The sequence below is a fragment of the Loxodonta africana genome, chromosome 16 (assembly GCF_030014295.1).
Source record: "Loxodonta africana isolate mLoxAfr1 chromosome 16, mLoxAfr1.hap2, whole genome shotgun sequence".
Classification (NCBI taxonomy): domain Eukaryota; kingdom Metazoa; phylum Chordata; class Mammalia; order Proboscidea; family Elephantidae; genus Loxodonta; species Loxodonta africana.
In genome coordinates this window covers 30,618,763-30,636,604 of record NC_087357.1, presented here as the reverse complement: position 1 = coordinate 30,636,604, position 17,842 = coordinate 30,618,763, and the positions used below count along the sequence as shown (strand labels likewise).

Here is a 17,842-nt window from a genome sequence, read left to right as displayed (position 1 = left end):
TCCATCCACTTTTTGGCCAGTCCTTTCCTGACTCTTCATTTGAGTTTGGCTTTCTCTCCCCTCTCATGGTGCTCCTGGACCACTTCCCCATAATCCAATCCAATAAAAGCTTAGGGGAGCCAATGCATTTTAGCAAGAGCCCAAGAGATGCCCAACTAAGTTCCCTGAAGAGCTGGGGCCGAGACAACCAAATGCAACAAAACCAACAAGAATTTCATACAGCACAGTTCAAACATAGGTAGCATAGTAGAAACGAAGGTTATCTGAGCCAGAAGGTTCCCTTCCTTTCCCAGGATTCCATAGCTCAGCTCTCAGGATAGGGTGCCCCACTGAACACCAGCTCCCACCAGACTTCATAGGGCATCTGGGTTAATCGGGTCACCCTGGTCACTCCCCGATTAAGAAGCCAGGGATCCTAGGTCAGCTCCGGGAGCCCAGAGGATGAGGTTATGGAATCTGAAAAGATGCTGATAGAGTCGAGGGTGGTTTACCCTGGGTCACCCCCCACTACCACCAGAGTGATTACTGCAAACCCAACTGCTGAAGTGTGTAATATCACACGGCCACAGGATAATCAGGGGAAAGAACATGGAAGGGGCAATTTCTCAACCAAAATTCCCTCGGGTCCTGACAAATTACTATACTCCCCAGAAAGTGTTTGTTTTACACTTTGTGGACCAGGCCATGAAGAAACCTGTTATATAAGAGTGGAGGAAATGCTGTGGGGAATGGGGGTTGGAGTATGCACCAGAGGCAAGCTTCTCCCTGCACTTCGGCTGGGGGATGAGACCTGTCACTTCTACTGGGGACAAAGGAAGTGTCTGTGCATGGGTGGGGGTGAGGTCTCCAGTGTTGCCCGCTCACTGGCCACCTGTGGAAGGGTATGCCTGGGTCGGGGGACTTAGGTTGCCATTTGCTGACTTCACTGCAGGGCTCCACTTTGGTACATGGTGAAGGTTGTTCCTAGAATAGGAGCCCTGGTGGTGAAAAGTTAAGCATTCAGCTGGTAACCAAAAGGTTGGTTTGAACTCACCCAGTGGACTCCTCGGGAGAAAGACCTGGTGAGGATTACAGACTAGGAAGCCCTACAGGGCAGTTCTACTGTGTCACATGGGGTTGCTAAAGAGCTGAAATCAACTCGATGGCACCCAACAACAACATTCCCAGAATAATATCCCTGACCCCTACCTACTTCCCTGTCCTTGCTTACTACTCTCCCCAAGGCCACTGGCCTGCGGCTCTACCTTCGTCTACCGGGTTCTATCTGCTCTCAGCATTCACGGCACCTTTTCAGGAAGGCTTTCCCTGACCACATTCCATTATACACTTCCCCGTCCTTACTTCTCAGCAGAGTGCTCTGCTTATTTCCTGCACTGCATTTATCAAATTTTTGCACTTATCTTCATTATTTCCTTGGTTTGCTCATTCAGAAGGTATCTCTCCATTAAATGTAAGAGAGCAGGGCTTTGTTTGCCTCAGTCACCTCAGTGGCCCTCGCCTGGGTTTAGTGACCATTGACTGAGGGCTGGCTTTGGTGGGGGTTCTGGTGGTGTGTGGTTCAACAGGTTCCAGGTGTTCAAACCTGGAAAAGCAGCATTTTGGAGATGTTTGTTCTGTGGAAACCTGTTTGTTCCACAAAAAAGAGGGCAGCCAGGTGCTGCCTTGGGGCTGGGATGAGTGGCTATCATTGCTCTGGCACTTCAGTTGGATTTCCAAGGCCATGCATGCCATTTGAAGTGACTATTCAAGAAAAATGGCCTAAGGAGTCTGGGACACGATAGGTCCCAGAGCCAATGGCAGGTCAGAGTTACCAACCACCCCACCTATCCATGCTGAGTAGAGTGGAAGATAAGGTAGAGGGAGAGCCCAGTGCCCATGGCCCCACCCAGAGTCCAGCAGCTGGCTCCAGGCAAGTACATAGTGCTGACAAGCCCTTGGATGCCTCCCTGACAAACAGCCCTTGAAGGAAAGAGCCACTTCCAGAGCCTCTGTCCATGGACACGCCTCCCCCTGCACCCTGTTTCCTTCAAGTGCCACGATTCTCAGCTTACTCTCCTGCTTACTGACTTGTGCGGCCCCATCCTTCCTGCCAGGACTTTCACTTTTCTTTGTTGGCAAGCACCTTCTCCTCCAAATAACCACACATCTGCCTCCTGTCTCAGCCCAACACTTTGCTTCTGTGGACCTGAGATCCTCTTCCCTCTCTGCCCATCTAAATAAGCCCCCTCATTCTCCAAGGCCCAGCTCAATGCCCACTACTCCTCTAGTAGCCTTTCCTGACCATGCTAGCCTTTACCCCGGCACTTCAGCTCTGTGTCACATAACAGAGCCACCAAGCGTCAGCCAGTATGGGGCCTCTTCTTTCCCCAACCTGACATAAACCCACAATTCCTTGAAGCTACTGCTCCTCGGTCACCAAGGGGAACCTAGGCTTCTGTCTCCATCCCTTCTTCCTGTCACAGGCTGGAACGAAGGATAGTTACTGTGGTATGATGGATCACTTTTATATAGCCTTTCTCACCATGGTCTTGTAACTCCCACCAAATGACTGGGTAGGACTATGCAAATAAGGTGCTTGTGGCCCACCAAGGGGATTGGATAGCTTGCTAATAATGCAAATGAGGTGCATGGCACACTCATGGCAGTGGGACCATGAAAATAAGGTGTATGGAACCGTAACAAGAGATTGGTCAGTTTTGCCATCCTGCTAGGCTTAAAATGAGCCATTCCAGAGGCAGAAAGGGCGTACCTCACTACCAAGAAAGAAGACCTACGAGTGAAGCGAGTCCTCTGGACCTGGAATCCCTGCGTTGAGAACCTCCTAGACCCAGGTGAGAGAGATGCTGTAACACAGAAGATAGGGAGAGATGGCAGTGCAGCAGTAGCAAAAGCAATAGGCAGGTGAAACGGCAAGAACCAGGAGACTGGTGGGAGATGGCTACATTGGGACTTGCTGACCCACAGAGCCAGGAGCTTTGTAACACTTGCCCAAGCAGGGCAGAGGCTGAGAGGCTGAGGGGCTGAGGGCATGGCTGAAAAGAAGTTATCCTAATCAAAGACCTGTATCCTGAGTCATTTCTGATCCTGAGTTGTTCGCTGTTACTTCCCTAATAAACTCTGTAACTGTTAGTATGGTCTGCGAGTTCTGTGTGGCCATTGCAACAAATTATCGAACCCAGCAGAGACATAGAGAGTGCTGTGGGAGAGACAAATGATGTCAGAATTGGTAAAAGGCTGGAGGAAGTTATGTCTGACCTTGACCTTATAGGAATCACCTTTGGGCTGCTGGTGCTGATAATGATTCTCCTTTCCCTTGTGACGTCAGATGAGGAGGTCAGACGCCTCCGCCATGCCATTTTTACAGCTGCTCAAGCAAGGACTACAGTGGTGTCTCTGGACTCCAGAGGGGGTCATTCCAGCCTTGTTGCTTTGCAGTAAACTCCCTCCTCACAGACCCTCAGGGCTGAGAGAGTCCACAAATACCACTGAGTGCAATCCATTTTCTGGCCAGGTAGGGAAACTGAGACCCTGAGAGGGAAACTGGCCTGCCACAGGCCCCAAGGTATATCTGTGGCAGAGTTGCCCCAGCCTAGCGGTTTTACTAATGGCTATCACATGTTGGGCACTTACTTGTGTGCCAAGCCCTGCGCTAAGCACTAAGTTCCTTCTGATGAGCACATACCAACCCTATAGCTATAGGTAACCTTATGACCATTTTACATGTAAGGAAACTGATGCTTAGAGGAGCCAAATAATTTCCCATGGTCACTAGTAAGTGACCAAGTCACGGTTAAAACTAAGGTTTATCTAACTTGGAGTCCATGGTCTTAACTGCTAGGTTATCCTGTAGTCTCGTTCTCAAAATAGTCTCTAGCTGGGAGTGAATAAAACTGAGCTGAGGGGCCAAGGCTAGAGTAGAATGCCCACCTGGGCTTAGACTCTCTCCTCCTGGATCTATGCCTCTGGCCTTTCCTCTCCAGCCAGCCTCATTTAAGTGGGTAATAGCTACACACCAGAGATGGTCTTGGATCGGAATGGACTTTGGAATTGCTTGTCAGCCAGATGCAGCAGGGATACACGCAAGTGCTGCATTTAAGAAGAGAAGTGATTTCAGAGACTAAGACCTTTGCATAGCTGGCTCAGGACCACATAGTGGGCAGTCACCACCTCTGTGGAGTCATCACATCCAAATAGAGACTGGTTCATTGGAACCAAACTCGTAAAAGGCTGTTGCAGACGTAAGAATGCTAGTTAACACTTATCCGCAATGCAGATTGCGATAAATCTGAGTTTTCAGAAATAGCCTACACTTATCTTTATTGGGACATCTCTTTTCCAGGAGCAGAGTTGCTTGGGAATCTGAATCAGCAATCACGTGGCTCCTTAGTTACAGAATCAGAGTAAGAGACATAGACAGTATATAAGAAGTCCACTTAAGACAATGGATAAGTCTGTAAAGCTACCCCAGCTCCATAATACAGTCTACCCCTTAAGTGCCCGGAATGCTCATATTAATTACATTCTAAGCTCCATAAAGGGAGGATTGTATATCCAATCAGCACAGCACCTGGGTCAAAGGAAGTACTCAAGTACTGCTAAATAAATAAGTGGGTGAATGCTATTGTTGTTGTTAGGTGTGGTCGAGCTGATTTGCACTCGTAGTGACCCCACAGTATTGCTACCCACAGGATTTTCTTGGCTGTAATATTTACAGAAGCTTATTGCCAGGTCTTTCTCCCATGTAGTCACTGGGTAGGTTCGAACAGCCAACCTTTCAGTTTGCAGCTGAGAGCTTAACCGTTTGCACCACCGGGGCCCCTTAGTGAATAAACGAATATTATGTGCCATATCTTTTCTCCTTATAAAAGCCCATGTCATAAGTATCACTGTCCCGTTTTACTCATAAGGAAACAAAGTGAATCCTACTTATACCATCTAGTTAATGTCGCATTAGATCAGATTCCGGACTCTGCTCTCTCTACTATATGCACAGCTGCTAAATGAGTAAAATCGTTGCAGCCAACATGTTTTTGGATACTCCACCTCCCACTGTCTCCCTGATTTAAAACTGGCCCCCAACTGCCAATGCTGAAGAGGTGGGCTAGGTAGTCATGTTTATATCCGGTGGCCCCGCCCCTGGCCACAGCTGATTGGTCTAGGGCTAGACACCTGACCAAAGTGTCATTTCATTGGCTGGCCAGGAACCAACCAGATTCGAACTTCAAAGTTTGAACCAGAGACTGTTCAGTTGGTGGTAGCTGTCTCAACTGAAAAGTTAAACAGAATCTGGACTTCACAACCAACGCCACACGAACAAGCTGCTGTTATGGCTGAGAAGAAACCATGAGAAGGAAGGCTGGTCTACAGATAGAAGAGTATATAGCTGTGCTTTAAGCCACGTAGTCCCCAAGAGACAGAGAGAGACGAGAAGCTGCTTTGGTTCATGCTGACTTCCTGGTTCCCAGTCTCAGCCCGATGAATCTAGGATGTTACTTCCCTTACCCTCAAGTTCAGTGAGATTTTCCTATACCCTTTTGATGATCTCTTGAGCAAATCTGTGTTCTGTCCCTTGCTCACAACTCAACTGGGACTAAAGCATTGACTGGAGGGGATGAAAGTCCTCAACCTTTAATTGTCTCACCTGTCAATTAAGTGGCTGGACCACCCACCCAGGCACTGAAAATTCTTTGCCAGCACAATTCTTTAATCTGAGGTCCTAGAGCTATGTGCCTCCAAGGGAGTAGAGCAACTCCCCGTGTACCACTGCGTGCCAGGAAGGAAGCAAAGACTCAGAAAAGGAAGGTTGAGGCAGGAAAAGAATGAGCATCTGCTGACTCTTCCACTTCCTCCCCTACCCTCCAGTCATGAGAAAAAGGAAGCAATTCTGGACAATTGGAGGCAGCTTTGCTCAACACAAGGAGCCCTGGTGGGATAGTGGTTAAGAGCTCTGCTGCTTACTGAAAGGTGGGTGGTTTGAACCCACCAGCTGCTCTGTGGGAGAGAGATGTGTCAGTCTGCTTCCATAAAGACTGCAGCCTTGGAAACCCTATGGGACAATTCTATTCTGTCCTACAGGGCCACTGTGAGTTGGAACCGGCTTGATGGCAACGGGTTTGGTTTGGTTTGGTTGCTCAACACAGAAATCACCACTCTGCTAGAAGCCAGACCAAACTGTGCCAGTGTGGTCTTTGAGGCACAGGAATGTCCTGCAAAGGAGGCATCTCAAGCAATTCTGCTGATTTGAAGGGGTTCCCAAGGACAAGACAGTGATGGCTGCTACACGCCCTAGCACGTTGGCAAAGTTAGTAAAGCTGTTGGAACTTTCTGCTGTATTTGTCCCTGTTGATCAATGGAGAAAAATGGTCCTTTTCTGGTAGGGACCCAAACCCACCGCTTTATCAAAAATGGTTTCTCTGACACCAATGTTCAATACAGCACAATTCACAGTAGCCAAAAAGAAGAAGCAACCCAAACATCCATCAACAGATGAATGGATACACAAAATGTGGCATTTACATACAACGAAATATTATTCAGCCATAGAAAGGAATGAAATTCTGACAAATACTACAACATGGATGAACCTTGAAAAATTATGACAAGTGAAATAAATCAGATGCAAAAGAACACATATTGTGTAACTCCACTTACATGAAATATCTAGAATAGGCAAATACAGAGAGACAGGAAGTGGATTAGTGGTTACCACAGGCCAGGGGAGGGAGGAATAAGTAATTAATGCTTAATGGGAACAGAGCTCCTGTTTGGGATGAGGAAAAAGTTTTGGAAACAAATAGTGGTGATAGTCACACAATGTCATGGATATAATTAATGCTGCTGAATTGTATACTTAAACACGGTTAAAATGGCAAATGCTATGCTATATATATTTTACCATCACCACCAAAAAAAAAAATCTGGGGGAGGTGTGGAAAGATGTTTTCCCTGAGACCATTCAGATTCCACCACGTCGAGTGTCTCTGGCTTTTGTTCACCTACATACTTGTCCTCAGACTTGTTCTCAGTGCTGGGGGCACATCACCCTTCTCCTAACTGCTCAGCTGTTGCTTTCCCTCAGTTCAAAGGATCAGTTAGCAACATGAATTCTCACTACCTATGAGTACCATGCTGAAGGAGGGATCCAGAGACACCCTTCCACCACGAGGGTGCTAAGGAGCTCCACAGTCATCTCACCCAGCCTATATCTACCACATCTATAGCATCACCAGCTCGGGCTTCCACCTGCTTCCCATTGAGGTCAGCACATTCCCACCCTTCCCAATGTCCTATAGAGGGGAGAGGTCTCAGCTGTTTGAAATAACCTTAGCCTGTTGTCTCAGCCACAAAATGGTCAAAGTGCCTTCTACTGTGTGGGGTTGGTCAGTGATCCCAGTAATCAACGCGTGTGTGGTAGGTCCTAGATTACCATGTACTGATTCTCATTCACCTGCCAGACACATCCTCCTTAGCCAAGGAGAGCACAGGCTGCTGGCACACACGCACCTCCAAATGGCTTGGTGGCTGTGGTCCCAGCCAGAGGGCTCTGATGAACAGGGGAGCAAAGTATGGCTGGATCCCTTTATGGACGCTTTACTCAAGGGACTCCCAGCCAGGCTGAGGGAGACACAGGCAGAGTCCTGACAGCCAGAGGACAAGATGAGGCCCTGAAGGCGGGGCTGGTGCTGACTGGGGCTGCTGCTCCAACAATGCAAGTGGAAATGCCTTAACACGCCCACCAAGTCCAAGGTCAAAGGCATCACAATTGGGTCTTTGTTCCAAAGTTCAAAACCCTCACCACTCCTTGCAGCTTGCAGGATGCACAACACCCCAACCCCCATCAGACCTGCAGCTTCCCTCAACAAGGAAACCACCTTCCCAAGAATCAGCAGTTTGGCTCTCTTCCTTTCTCCCCTGCACCGGCTTCATTTCTCTGATTTAGCTGGTCTACACTCCAGGGTTCCTCTGCAAACACCTGCTGCTGAGCAGATGTCTCCACCCAGGGTAAAGATACAAAGCTCCCAGAGACATAGAAAAGCCACGTGCAAGGAGGCTCTCTCCCCTCATGGACGGCCCTATTGAGTACCCAGCATGGTGTTCAGACCTGAGAGAGGGCTTAGGGAGGTCATCTGTTCCAGCCCGTTTCCAAGCAGCCACAAAGTTATCTCCATTTTACGGATGAGGTAACTGAGCCCCAGGGCCATTAAGGGACTATTCAGCCAGTGGAGGTGGGCAGAATCCTGCTTTCAGAGACAGCTGCTGACCCAGAACTTTCTTCAAGGAGCTCCCATTCCTAGGCAGGACTCCCAAGTGTTCCCAGGGTTCTAGATATGGGGTGGGACGGTAGGGGACATGCACATTCCTGGGAATCATGGAGTCTCATAGCAGAACCAATTGCCTTTTGTGTCTCCTCTTCAGCCATCCTGATACCAAAAGTCACAAGACCTCACTACCTCCAGGCTTGTATAGCTGTGGTGCACGTAAGGCAATGGGAGGGGGTCTCTAAGCCAGAGCCCTGACCTTATACAGAGAAGTGGGATGCTGTCTTTACTTGGTGGAAGCTCCCTCCCCTAATGTCTCATATTCCACCATCAGAGATTCCCTCCTTTGGGTTTTAAAGGTGTTTAGGGTTTTCAAAACAGACTCCCAAGATAATGTCCAATGCCAGCTTTGGGGGTGGGGGGTGGGTGGGGTGGCTGCTCCTGTGACAAAGGCTGAGGGCAAAGCTGTACAGGAAGCAGGAGCCCACTGCAAGCATCTGTGGTGAAGGGTCAAGGTCCTACATCAGGAACATGACTCTGCTGTATGGGGACTACGGCTGCCAAACACCACATGACTCCAGACCTGAGCTCTCTGAGGCGGGGGGCAGGCTGTGGGATCTATGCTTGCATCGGAGTCCTACTCTCTGGGAGTACAGCTCTTGAGCCTCCTGCAGTAAGAGCCTGAGCCCACCTCCCCAGGACGCCCATGGGGATTTTCTCAGCACGTCTACAGCTACTTGCCTCCCACAGGCCTAGGGATCAGGAGCCCAGGAACAACCACTTCTACTTTTGGCCTCTGGTGAGTGGTTTCCCCTGAATCTCTCTGTGCCTCAGTTGCTCCATCTATAAAATGAGCACAGTAGTGCTTTGGTCTGCCTCAAATAAAATACTGAAAGGGAACAGAGTGGGACAGGGAGGAGAACAGGCTCCTCCCCTCTGGGAGATTCCTCTAAGCACAGCCCAGAGAGGCTGGGGTGCACAGCTAACAAACTGAAAGTGAAACAAAACACCCCAGGAACCAATTCAAACCACAGCAGGCTGTGGGAAAACTGCTGATGTCCTGGGCCCAGGTCCCATCCCCGGCCCTGCAGGGGGCTGCGCAAGCCTGCCCCTGGTCTGACAGAATCCCACTCTCCTCTATTTGCCAGACAGACCCCTCCCCGACCATCAAGGACACTGAGACACTTGACCTAGCTTACAGGAAACTTGGAGGCAGCAGGGCCCATGGGCAGCCATCAGCACAGCCCCTACACAAGACAATGCCTCGGCTCCCAGTGACAGTGTGGCTGCCGCAGGACCTTCCTTGGTGTGGGACCTGGCTCCTTCCCCGTCCAGCTCCTCTTCCCTGATCCTAGTGGCCTCCAGCTCTGCAAGGGGAAGTCAGCTCACCACCCAGACCCTTGCCAACTCCCACAGGCCTGGCCCTTCCTCAGACAACCTGCCAGGGGCCCGGGGACCCGCCCCCCCACAGTGACATCACGGCCTGCCTTCCCCACTAGTTGAGTTCTCCTTGCCTTGCCTGGTCCCTGGCTTGGAATATGGCCCTGAGCGGGACGCTGCTGTTGGATACGTCTGAGTTGGAAGCTCTCTTCCCATTGGGTCTCAGGGGACAGGAGCTTGAGGGTTATGGCTGAGGCTGCCACCCTGGCCTTGCATTAACATGAGCTGGTTAATTACCCCTGAGCTAGGGAGACATTCTTTTACCACCAGGCAAACTGCTGGCCTGCAGCCCAAACCAACAGGGGAAACTTCAGCCTCCACAGCCCTGCCAGATGGAAATAACGTATAGCTGCAGAGGTGGGGGGAGGAGAAAGGGAACAAAAACCAGCCCGTCTGTCCGAGGAGCCAAGCCGGAACCCCGAGTGGACAGCCAGATGCTGGGGCACTCACCACTTTCGTTCTTCTCGATGACATCTACCACCTCCCCGGCCTGGAGGCTCAGCTCTGAGTTCTCCTGCTTCTTATAGTTGGACACCACCACGTACTGTTCCAGGATCATGGGCTCGGCGTTGGTGTCGGCACCTGGCGAGGGCAGAAAGCACGCGGTGAGCCAGCGGCCGGCCATGGCCCCGCGGCCGGGGCGCCCCCTGTCCATCGGCCTCGGGGGAGGCTGCTCCGTCGCCAGTGCTGCTCCGAGGGGCAGCCTGCAGCCAGGGCTCGCAGCTCGCTGGGCCCCAAGGACAGGCCATATAGCAAGGCCCCACACCGGCCCGCTGCACCGCGGGGACCGGGGGACATGGGGAGCAAGGGGGCCAGGGAGGGGGCCGGGGGAGGAAGAGGGGAAGGGGAAAGGAGAGACAGGAGGTAGAGGCAGAGGCGAGGCCAAGAAATTCAGGAAAAGGCCCTCTGCTGCGATGAGTTAGTCACAGCCCGGCATGAGGGAGTCTGAGGAGAGGCCTGGGGCGGACGTGGTCTCTCCAGACTCCACTGCCGGCTGGGGTGTGAGGGGAGGGCCGGGAGCTGGTGGGCGGCCCATGAGGGCTGAGGCCAGAGAGGAGGAGAGGGAAGACGGAAAGGCAAGGAGGAGGGCTCCTGCCTCTACCCCCAACCCCTGTAAACCCCTGAGGAAAAAAATCAGCCGTCCTCCCCTCAGGAGGGAGAGAGCAGGAGAGAGCCTCTCCACAGCCCGGGACCAGGCGAGAAGTCAAGAGGGTTTGAGGCTGCCAATCACTGGGGTTTACTCGCAACCCTTAAATAGAAACACATGAGACCCATCGAATGAGGAGCCGGGGGTGGAGGCAGGGGAGGAGGAGTGGGGCCGAGACTGTTTACTTGAAACCCAAGAAGAAAGTCTCAGAGCCAGCGGCTGGAGAGCCCAGCACCACCAACCCCCCAACTTTTCCTTCAAGTTCGGCTCGATTTCTGCCTCTCCATTCACCAGGGCGCAGCACTGAGCCCAAGGCCTGGGGCAGATGGACCAGCCTCACGCCTGCTCACCCAGTCCAGAGGGGACGTTGGTCTGGCCTGGCTCTGTCCTCTTGCCACATGGCCATACTCAGTCTCCTTCTGCCTTCAAACGCTGGGGCTTGTGGTCAGCTCCCAGTACCCTCTAGCTGCCCTCTCCCAGTGGGAAGCAGGAGAGGGAGGGCAGGCAGATCCAAGACTCCCAGGAACAAGCTCTTTGTCTTCTTCAGCTACTGGACCGGTGCAGCATTCATTAAGCTGAAAGGTGGACAGACCTGGGTGCCAATCTCAGCTTACTGGCTGTATAGCATTGGACAAGCTGCCCCCAAATCTCTCTGCACTCCTATTATTACCATCACCATCCTTAGGCTGGGGATGGGGCTGGGGGACAAAACACATAAGACAAGCCCTACCAGGAGCTACAAAAACCCACTGCCATCCAGCGGGTTCTGACTCATAGCGACCCCACAGGACAGAGCAGAACTGCCCCATAGGATTTCCAAGGCTGTAAATCTACAGAAGCAGACTGCCACATCTTTCTCCCGTGGAGCAGCTGTTGCATTTGAACTGTTGGGCCTTTTGGTTAGCAGCCAAGTGCTTTAACCACTGTCCCACCAGGACTCCTCCTAGGAGCTATATGAATTCACAAACCAGAGACCAGTCACCTCCTACATGAAGCCTTCCTAGACCACCCCCAGCCCAAAAAGAATTCCTAGTATACTTTTTAAACTATGTCTGCCACCTTCTACGCCTGCCAATCTCCTGGAAAGCTGGCGGCTACATACCACCAACCTGGCTATAAAAGCAGCTGAGACAGTCTCCAGGCTCAGCATGGCCCCCTGGGTGTCTCAGCCTATAGCTACATTCCCTACACGCCTAGGTCTGATTCGGCAAATGTCATGTGCCAGACATGCACACTGTTCCATTTCATCCTCCCAGTACCCCTCCTAGCCCTCATTTCACAAAAGACAAATCAAAGGCCTAAAGAGGGCAAGAGCTCACACCGCAGATATAGAGAGAACCAAATTTCACTCACTGTTGCACTGGGCTTGTTGTTTAGGTTCAGCGCATCTCTTTCCATTACAGAACAACTGCCTCCTTTTTGTTTCACACAGCCCATTCTTCTAGCACAATGATCCTCCCCGTGTAGCACAGAATCACCTGGGGAGCTTTCATATATTAAAAATATATAGATACATGGGTTCCACCCCTAGAGACCTAGACTTAATTGGTCTTGGTGGGGCCCAGCCATGGGTACTTTTTAGGTACTCTCTTGCCTCCACTTCTCAGGTACAGTCAGGGGTGAGAAGCACTGCTTAGGTATTTGGGTCCTTCCATTTTTTTTTTTTTTTTATGGGAGAGGGGGCTTCATCCAACCTAGGGCAGGGGGTGATGGAAACAACTCTGGGAGATCCCAGGGGAGACCCTCCTGAGAAGGAAAAGCAGCCCAGTGTCCCTGGCTATATTCTCCCATGAGGCCCTGCAGCCCCAGTTCAGGCCTTTGGAGACCTGAGGGAAGGGAAGGCGGGCCAAATGGATATGTACATGCACAGCCCAGGCAGCCCCACCAGTGCCAGGATTGTATTTCAGGTAGAAATGCAACCAATGGCTGGGCGGCAGGGCCACTCACCCCTGCATTCGGATGCACCTGCCCCCTGGTGGCCAGATGGCGATCTCGCTGGACATGGTGCTGACAGAGACTACCTTCCACTGTGCCCTGGGGGGAGGTCAGCTCCTGTCCTGGGGGCCTCAGCCAGGCAGCAAGGGTCTTGGAGCGTCTGCAGCCCAAAGCACTTAAGTGCACTCAGCGCACAAAAAAGGCCAGCCCCTGCCCTGTGAGGCATGGGGGCTCCCTTCCCAGTATGGGGGGACACTGGATGAGGAAAGCGGGAAAGGAAAACTCAAGTTACAAACGGAAGAAGAAAGGACTTTCCCAGCAGGTTGGAGCACTTCCAAATCCTGAGAGCGCCCAGACTGCACCGGTGATAACAGCAAGCCTTCATTAGTGCTAACTCAGTGTCAGCTACTACACCAAGTGCCCAGCTGCTCTGTCTCTTAATCCTCCAAACAACCTATGTGGAAGGTCTTGTTGGTGCCCATTTTACACATGGGGAAACAGGCGTGTGAGGCTAGGCAATTTCTCTAAGGTCACATAGCTGGGATGTAGGATGGCCGGGGCCTGAATCCAAGTCTGCTTGACGCCACTGTTTGCCTTCTTGACTTCTGCACTGCACAGGGCCTTCAGAGGGCTGCTGATGCCTGGTCTCCAGTGAAGAGCCAGGCCTCACTCTATGCTGGGTACAGCATACGCAGTGGAGTATGGGTTTCTTGTTGACTGCTGCTATATCCACTGGCCAGGGCACAGTGCCTGTTAGGTGGTAGGCACTACATAAATGTTTGTGGAATCAGCGAATGAAATGAATGGGCAGAGAGATGAGCTGAGTGATTAATGGTTTGCATTTAACTGATACTGATAAACCAGGTAGGGCCTCATCTCTGGAATATGGAAGAACTAGACGTCTGAACTTGGGAGGAGAAAAGAGCAGAGAAAGGGAGGAAATGGGGAAACTGAGGCAAGGAGGAGCAAGGACTATGGATTTGTGACCAAAAGATGCTACAAAGCAGGGGTGTGGTGGGGAATGGAGGAACATCAGCTTATTTTAATCAAAGCCAAGAAAATCAGAGGCAGGGTTTCAAAGGGGGAAAATCCACATATACATGCCCAGGCTTCTTGGAAAATTGGCCTGAGCTTGCTTAAGGCCGGCACTCTGGGAAACAGGTAGAAAAGTTAAGGAAACGTTCTCCAGGTGTCACAGAAGAACACAGACAGGGTGCGACACTTCTCGGAGGCTACTCCACAGGCTGCGGGGCAGATAGATGGACACACTGACAAACGCCCTATCCTCCTGACTGCCCACCCCTCTCTTAGCACATAGGCTCTCTCTGGCATCTGCCTTGTAGGGTGCTGTCTGCCCAGGGCTGCCCGGACAGCGTGAGCTGGGAGCAGGTATCCAGATGAGAAACCACTCAGCAGGCAAGTGGGCGGGTGGGCGGTGATGTCATCCCACAGAGCTGCTCTGGATTCCCTCCCAGCCAAGGCCTGGAAAACTGGGGGCTTAGGAGTTAGCCTAGGGAAGTGGGAGAGGCCAGTGGGAGGTGCCTCCTGTCTTCAGATGAGAAGAGTTTGGCAAAAGCCTGGAGAAGAGGTGCCCCTTCTAGAGAGGAGAGCCCCTCCCAGGCTTGGAAGGGGACTTGGCAAGAGCTTGGGTTCTGTCCAGGGGTGGACCCTGTACCTCATGATAGAGCCCCTGGCTGGGCCTGCTGGAGCCCTGCTCCACCCTTGCCTCACACCTGCATTCCTCCAATTACCACCTGGACGGCCCCCCTGACTCCTACCTGATCCTGGCTGCCAATTTAAACTTCTAAATTTACCTTTTGCCTAGTCATTCCCCTGCTTCAACACCTTTAATGGCTCTCTGTTGCCTATAGAATAAAGGCCAAATTTAAGCCCAAGCGTCCCCAAGTTCCCTGACACACAACTCCTCCGTTCTAGGCAACATTCATGATTCAACACACATTTATCAAGCACCCACTACGTGCCAACCACCTAGTCTATGCAGGTTCTTACTTCCGAGCCTTTGCACTAGCTATACCTCCTGTCTGGAATGCCTTCCCTCCTCCTTCTCTCTACCAATCCCAATTCTACCCAATCATCTCTACCCCTCTGGGCTCCAGCAGGCTCCCTGACAGTGACCTCTCCTGGACTTCCTGCTGGGCACTGCTCCCCAACCACGCCATGTGCTTTAAACAAGTCTCCCTGATGAGGACAGACAGCACAGGACCGACGCTCCAGGACATGGCACTGGGCACAATAACTGCCTGAGATTCCTGATGCGACTGTCCAGAGTACACAGAAGCAGAAAGCACAGAAATTAGAGTCTGGGGGTCTCAGGTCCCATCCTGCTTTGGCCCCTATTAGCTATGTGACCCTGGGGAGGACACTTAACCTCTCTGGGCTTTAGTGTCCTTATCTATAAACAGGAATAGTAACAGCGCCTACCTCATGGGGTTGTTCTGAGCTTGGAATGAGGTGATGGGTTAATGCCCTGTGTAACCTGTATTTAGTAGTTTATAAAGCAAACAAAGGAAATGAGAGATTTGGAGAGGAGCTGGAGAGGTGCATGGTCCTCCACAGCCTTAGAACAAAGCAACTCAGGGCAAGGGTCACAGGTGCCAGAAGGGTGGGGAAGGGAGGCCCACGGCTGTGTCCCTGTGGCATGGCTCTCTCATTCTCCACCCCCAGGCAGGTGATCGAGCAGCCCCAGGACCCTAACCTATGCGGCTCTCTGGCATCGGCCCCTCACCTCTGAGTGTCCTGTCTACGTAAAACTCTCCAACATTCCAGAAGGGGAAACCAAGGCCCAGAGAGGCCTGGCTACTTGCCTGAGGCTCTGACCCTGGTCTCCCAGTCTGGCTGAGTCCTCCTCCACACCCAGCCCCCAGCCCACACTACCTCCCTGCTGAGCCTCTAGCTCCAAACAGCTGGGCCCATCCTGAGAAGCCAAGTCCTGCGGTGGCCTCCACCCCAGGCCCCCCATGCTCCCCATGTTCTCCATGACTCCCCCCCACCCCCAAACCCTGGGCAATCCACCAAGGTCCCTCCTGTTCCTCATAGCTGGATCCTCCCAGGCCGGGCTGGGTCTGCCGGCCTCTCCATAGGCCTACAGGCGGCCGAGCTATACGTTTGGTGAATAAAATGTATTGTTGTGGGCCAAGTGGGCTCCAGCTCACTGGCTCGTGGAGAGCGGAAAAAGGGACACGAGCCCAGTGATTAGCTCAGCACAGCCCTCGTCACAGGGAACACCAGAAGAACGAGTGCAAGGAGCTTGGGGCCAGGCAAGAGACAGAAGGGGCTCTTCCACCCCTGCTGCCTTCTGCTAGGCTCCCACTCCACAGAAGGGGCTCTTCCACCCCTGCTGCCTTCTGCTAGGCTCCCACTCCGGGGATGTCCCCCTCCCATTCACTGCCCACAGCTGTGGTGGGGAGGGGCTGGGCCTTGGGCTTTGACAGTGGGGGCTGACTCTTGATCATTCTGCCTTATCCCCCCAACCCCAGCCTGAAATTCTGCTTTCGATTTCTTTCTGGGTTTGGGTCTGGGGGGAGGGGGATAGGTAATACCCTAGGAAATGGAAGGGTACCATAGAAAACCCCTCTGGAAATCCACCACAATTCCTCCCACCACCCCATCTCCCTCTAGCACCTCAGCTCTCTGGGTTTTTCTGCCATTATCCAGTAAGACTAAAGTCTAAAGGCCAGCCCTGACTTCTGGCCCAGCTCTGCCCAAGCCCCTGAGGATTGTCCTCTGCCAAAGCCCTCTGAGGCCAGAGGCAACTCTAAGCTCTGGGTGGCTGGGATGAGTGGTCTGTGACCCAACCTTCAGTCACAGCCCCAGGACCCCTGCATAGCCTGCCCCACTGGATACCAGGCTCAGCAGTCAGGTACTTAATCTCTCTGCCTCTGTGTAACCGCCTGAAAATGAGATAAATAACCTTTGGCTGGTCCATCCCATAGGGTGGCCCACTGAGGTAACGGATACACTTGGCCAAGCTTGGCAAACTCTGGACAGACAAAAGGGATGACGGCGCCCAGCCCCCCCACCACCTCCCCATGAAGGGGGTATTACATATACATTTTACAGATGAGGAAACTGAGGGCTTAGTTAGCCTACACAAGCTGCATAAGGCAGACGTGGCAGAGCTGGGATTCAAACCCACGTGCTCTGGGTCCAGAGCTCATCTGCTTACATGCTGTGCTACATGGTCACCACTCCCAACAAAGGGCTCTGAGGCTGGGTGTGAGACCCTAAAAAGGGTGGCCCAGGATGGTGGAGGGCACTGTGAGCTGAAGGGCATGAGAGGGCAGGGAAGAGGCCTGACGTGCTGACAAAGGGCTGCCACATCACAGAAAAGCATGCGGGGAGCAGCCAGCAGCACCAGCTCCCGCTCACGGGACACACATGTTCACACGCATGCGCTCACATGCATACCGGGCAGTACCTGTCACGTCCTTCTTGGGAGACTCAGCCCAGCTGGACAGCCACACTTCCGAGTCCCCCGAGAGAAAGCAGCAGCAGGACAGGAGAATCAGAGGAGGAGAAAGAACAGTTAGGCAGGCAGGAGGTCCACCAGCAATAGGGCCGGCAGCGGAAGACGGGGGAGGGTAGGGGAGTGATTTCCTGGCCCTGGGCTGGCTGCTGGGCGTGGGCCTGTGTGATTATAGAGGCTGGGACATAGCCGGCTGGGACCGGGATAATGAGGTGTCTGCTGAAACACAGGAATCCTCTGGAGTCCAGAGAATCCTACACCATCCCCCTCTGGAACTGGGCCCATGGGTTATTGCTGCCCTAGAGAAGGCAGCTTGGCCTTTCCTCTCTGGCCATGTGGGTGACTGGCCCCGCAGGGCCTGGGAGCTCTGAGGACCGATCGCAGGTCAGCAGGCTGAGAGGCCTGGGCCTGGAACCTCAAACACTAGGGCTGGAGCAAGTGCCTAGGCCAGTCTCCAGGGCCTGGCACCATATCCACTGGGCCCTCATCTCCTGTCCAGCTCTGTCACAGCACCCCTCCCCACCCCCACCCCTGGGAGACAGGCCAGCCCTGGTAGAGTATAAGGAAGCCTCATTT

The 17,842-nt window shown here is 52.6% G+C and overlaps 1 protein-coding gene across 2 annotated transcripts in view; it reads right to left on the bottom strand.

The window, feature by feature from the left end:
* SH3PXD2A (SH3 and PX domains 2A) overlaps nucleotides 1–17,842 on the bottom strand; it is a 246,157-nt gene that overhangs the window by 51,789 nt on the left and 176,526 nt on the right. For both annotated transcript variants that reach the window (XM_010589010.3, XM_064269355.1), the window contains exon 7: nucleotides 10,149–10,280. In XM_010589010.3, coding sequence (XP_010587312.1) covers nucleotides 10,149–10,280 — 132 coding nt within the window. The remainder of the gene's footprint in view (nucleotides 1–10,148; nucleotides 10,281–17,842) is intronic.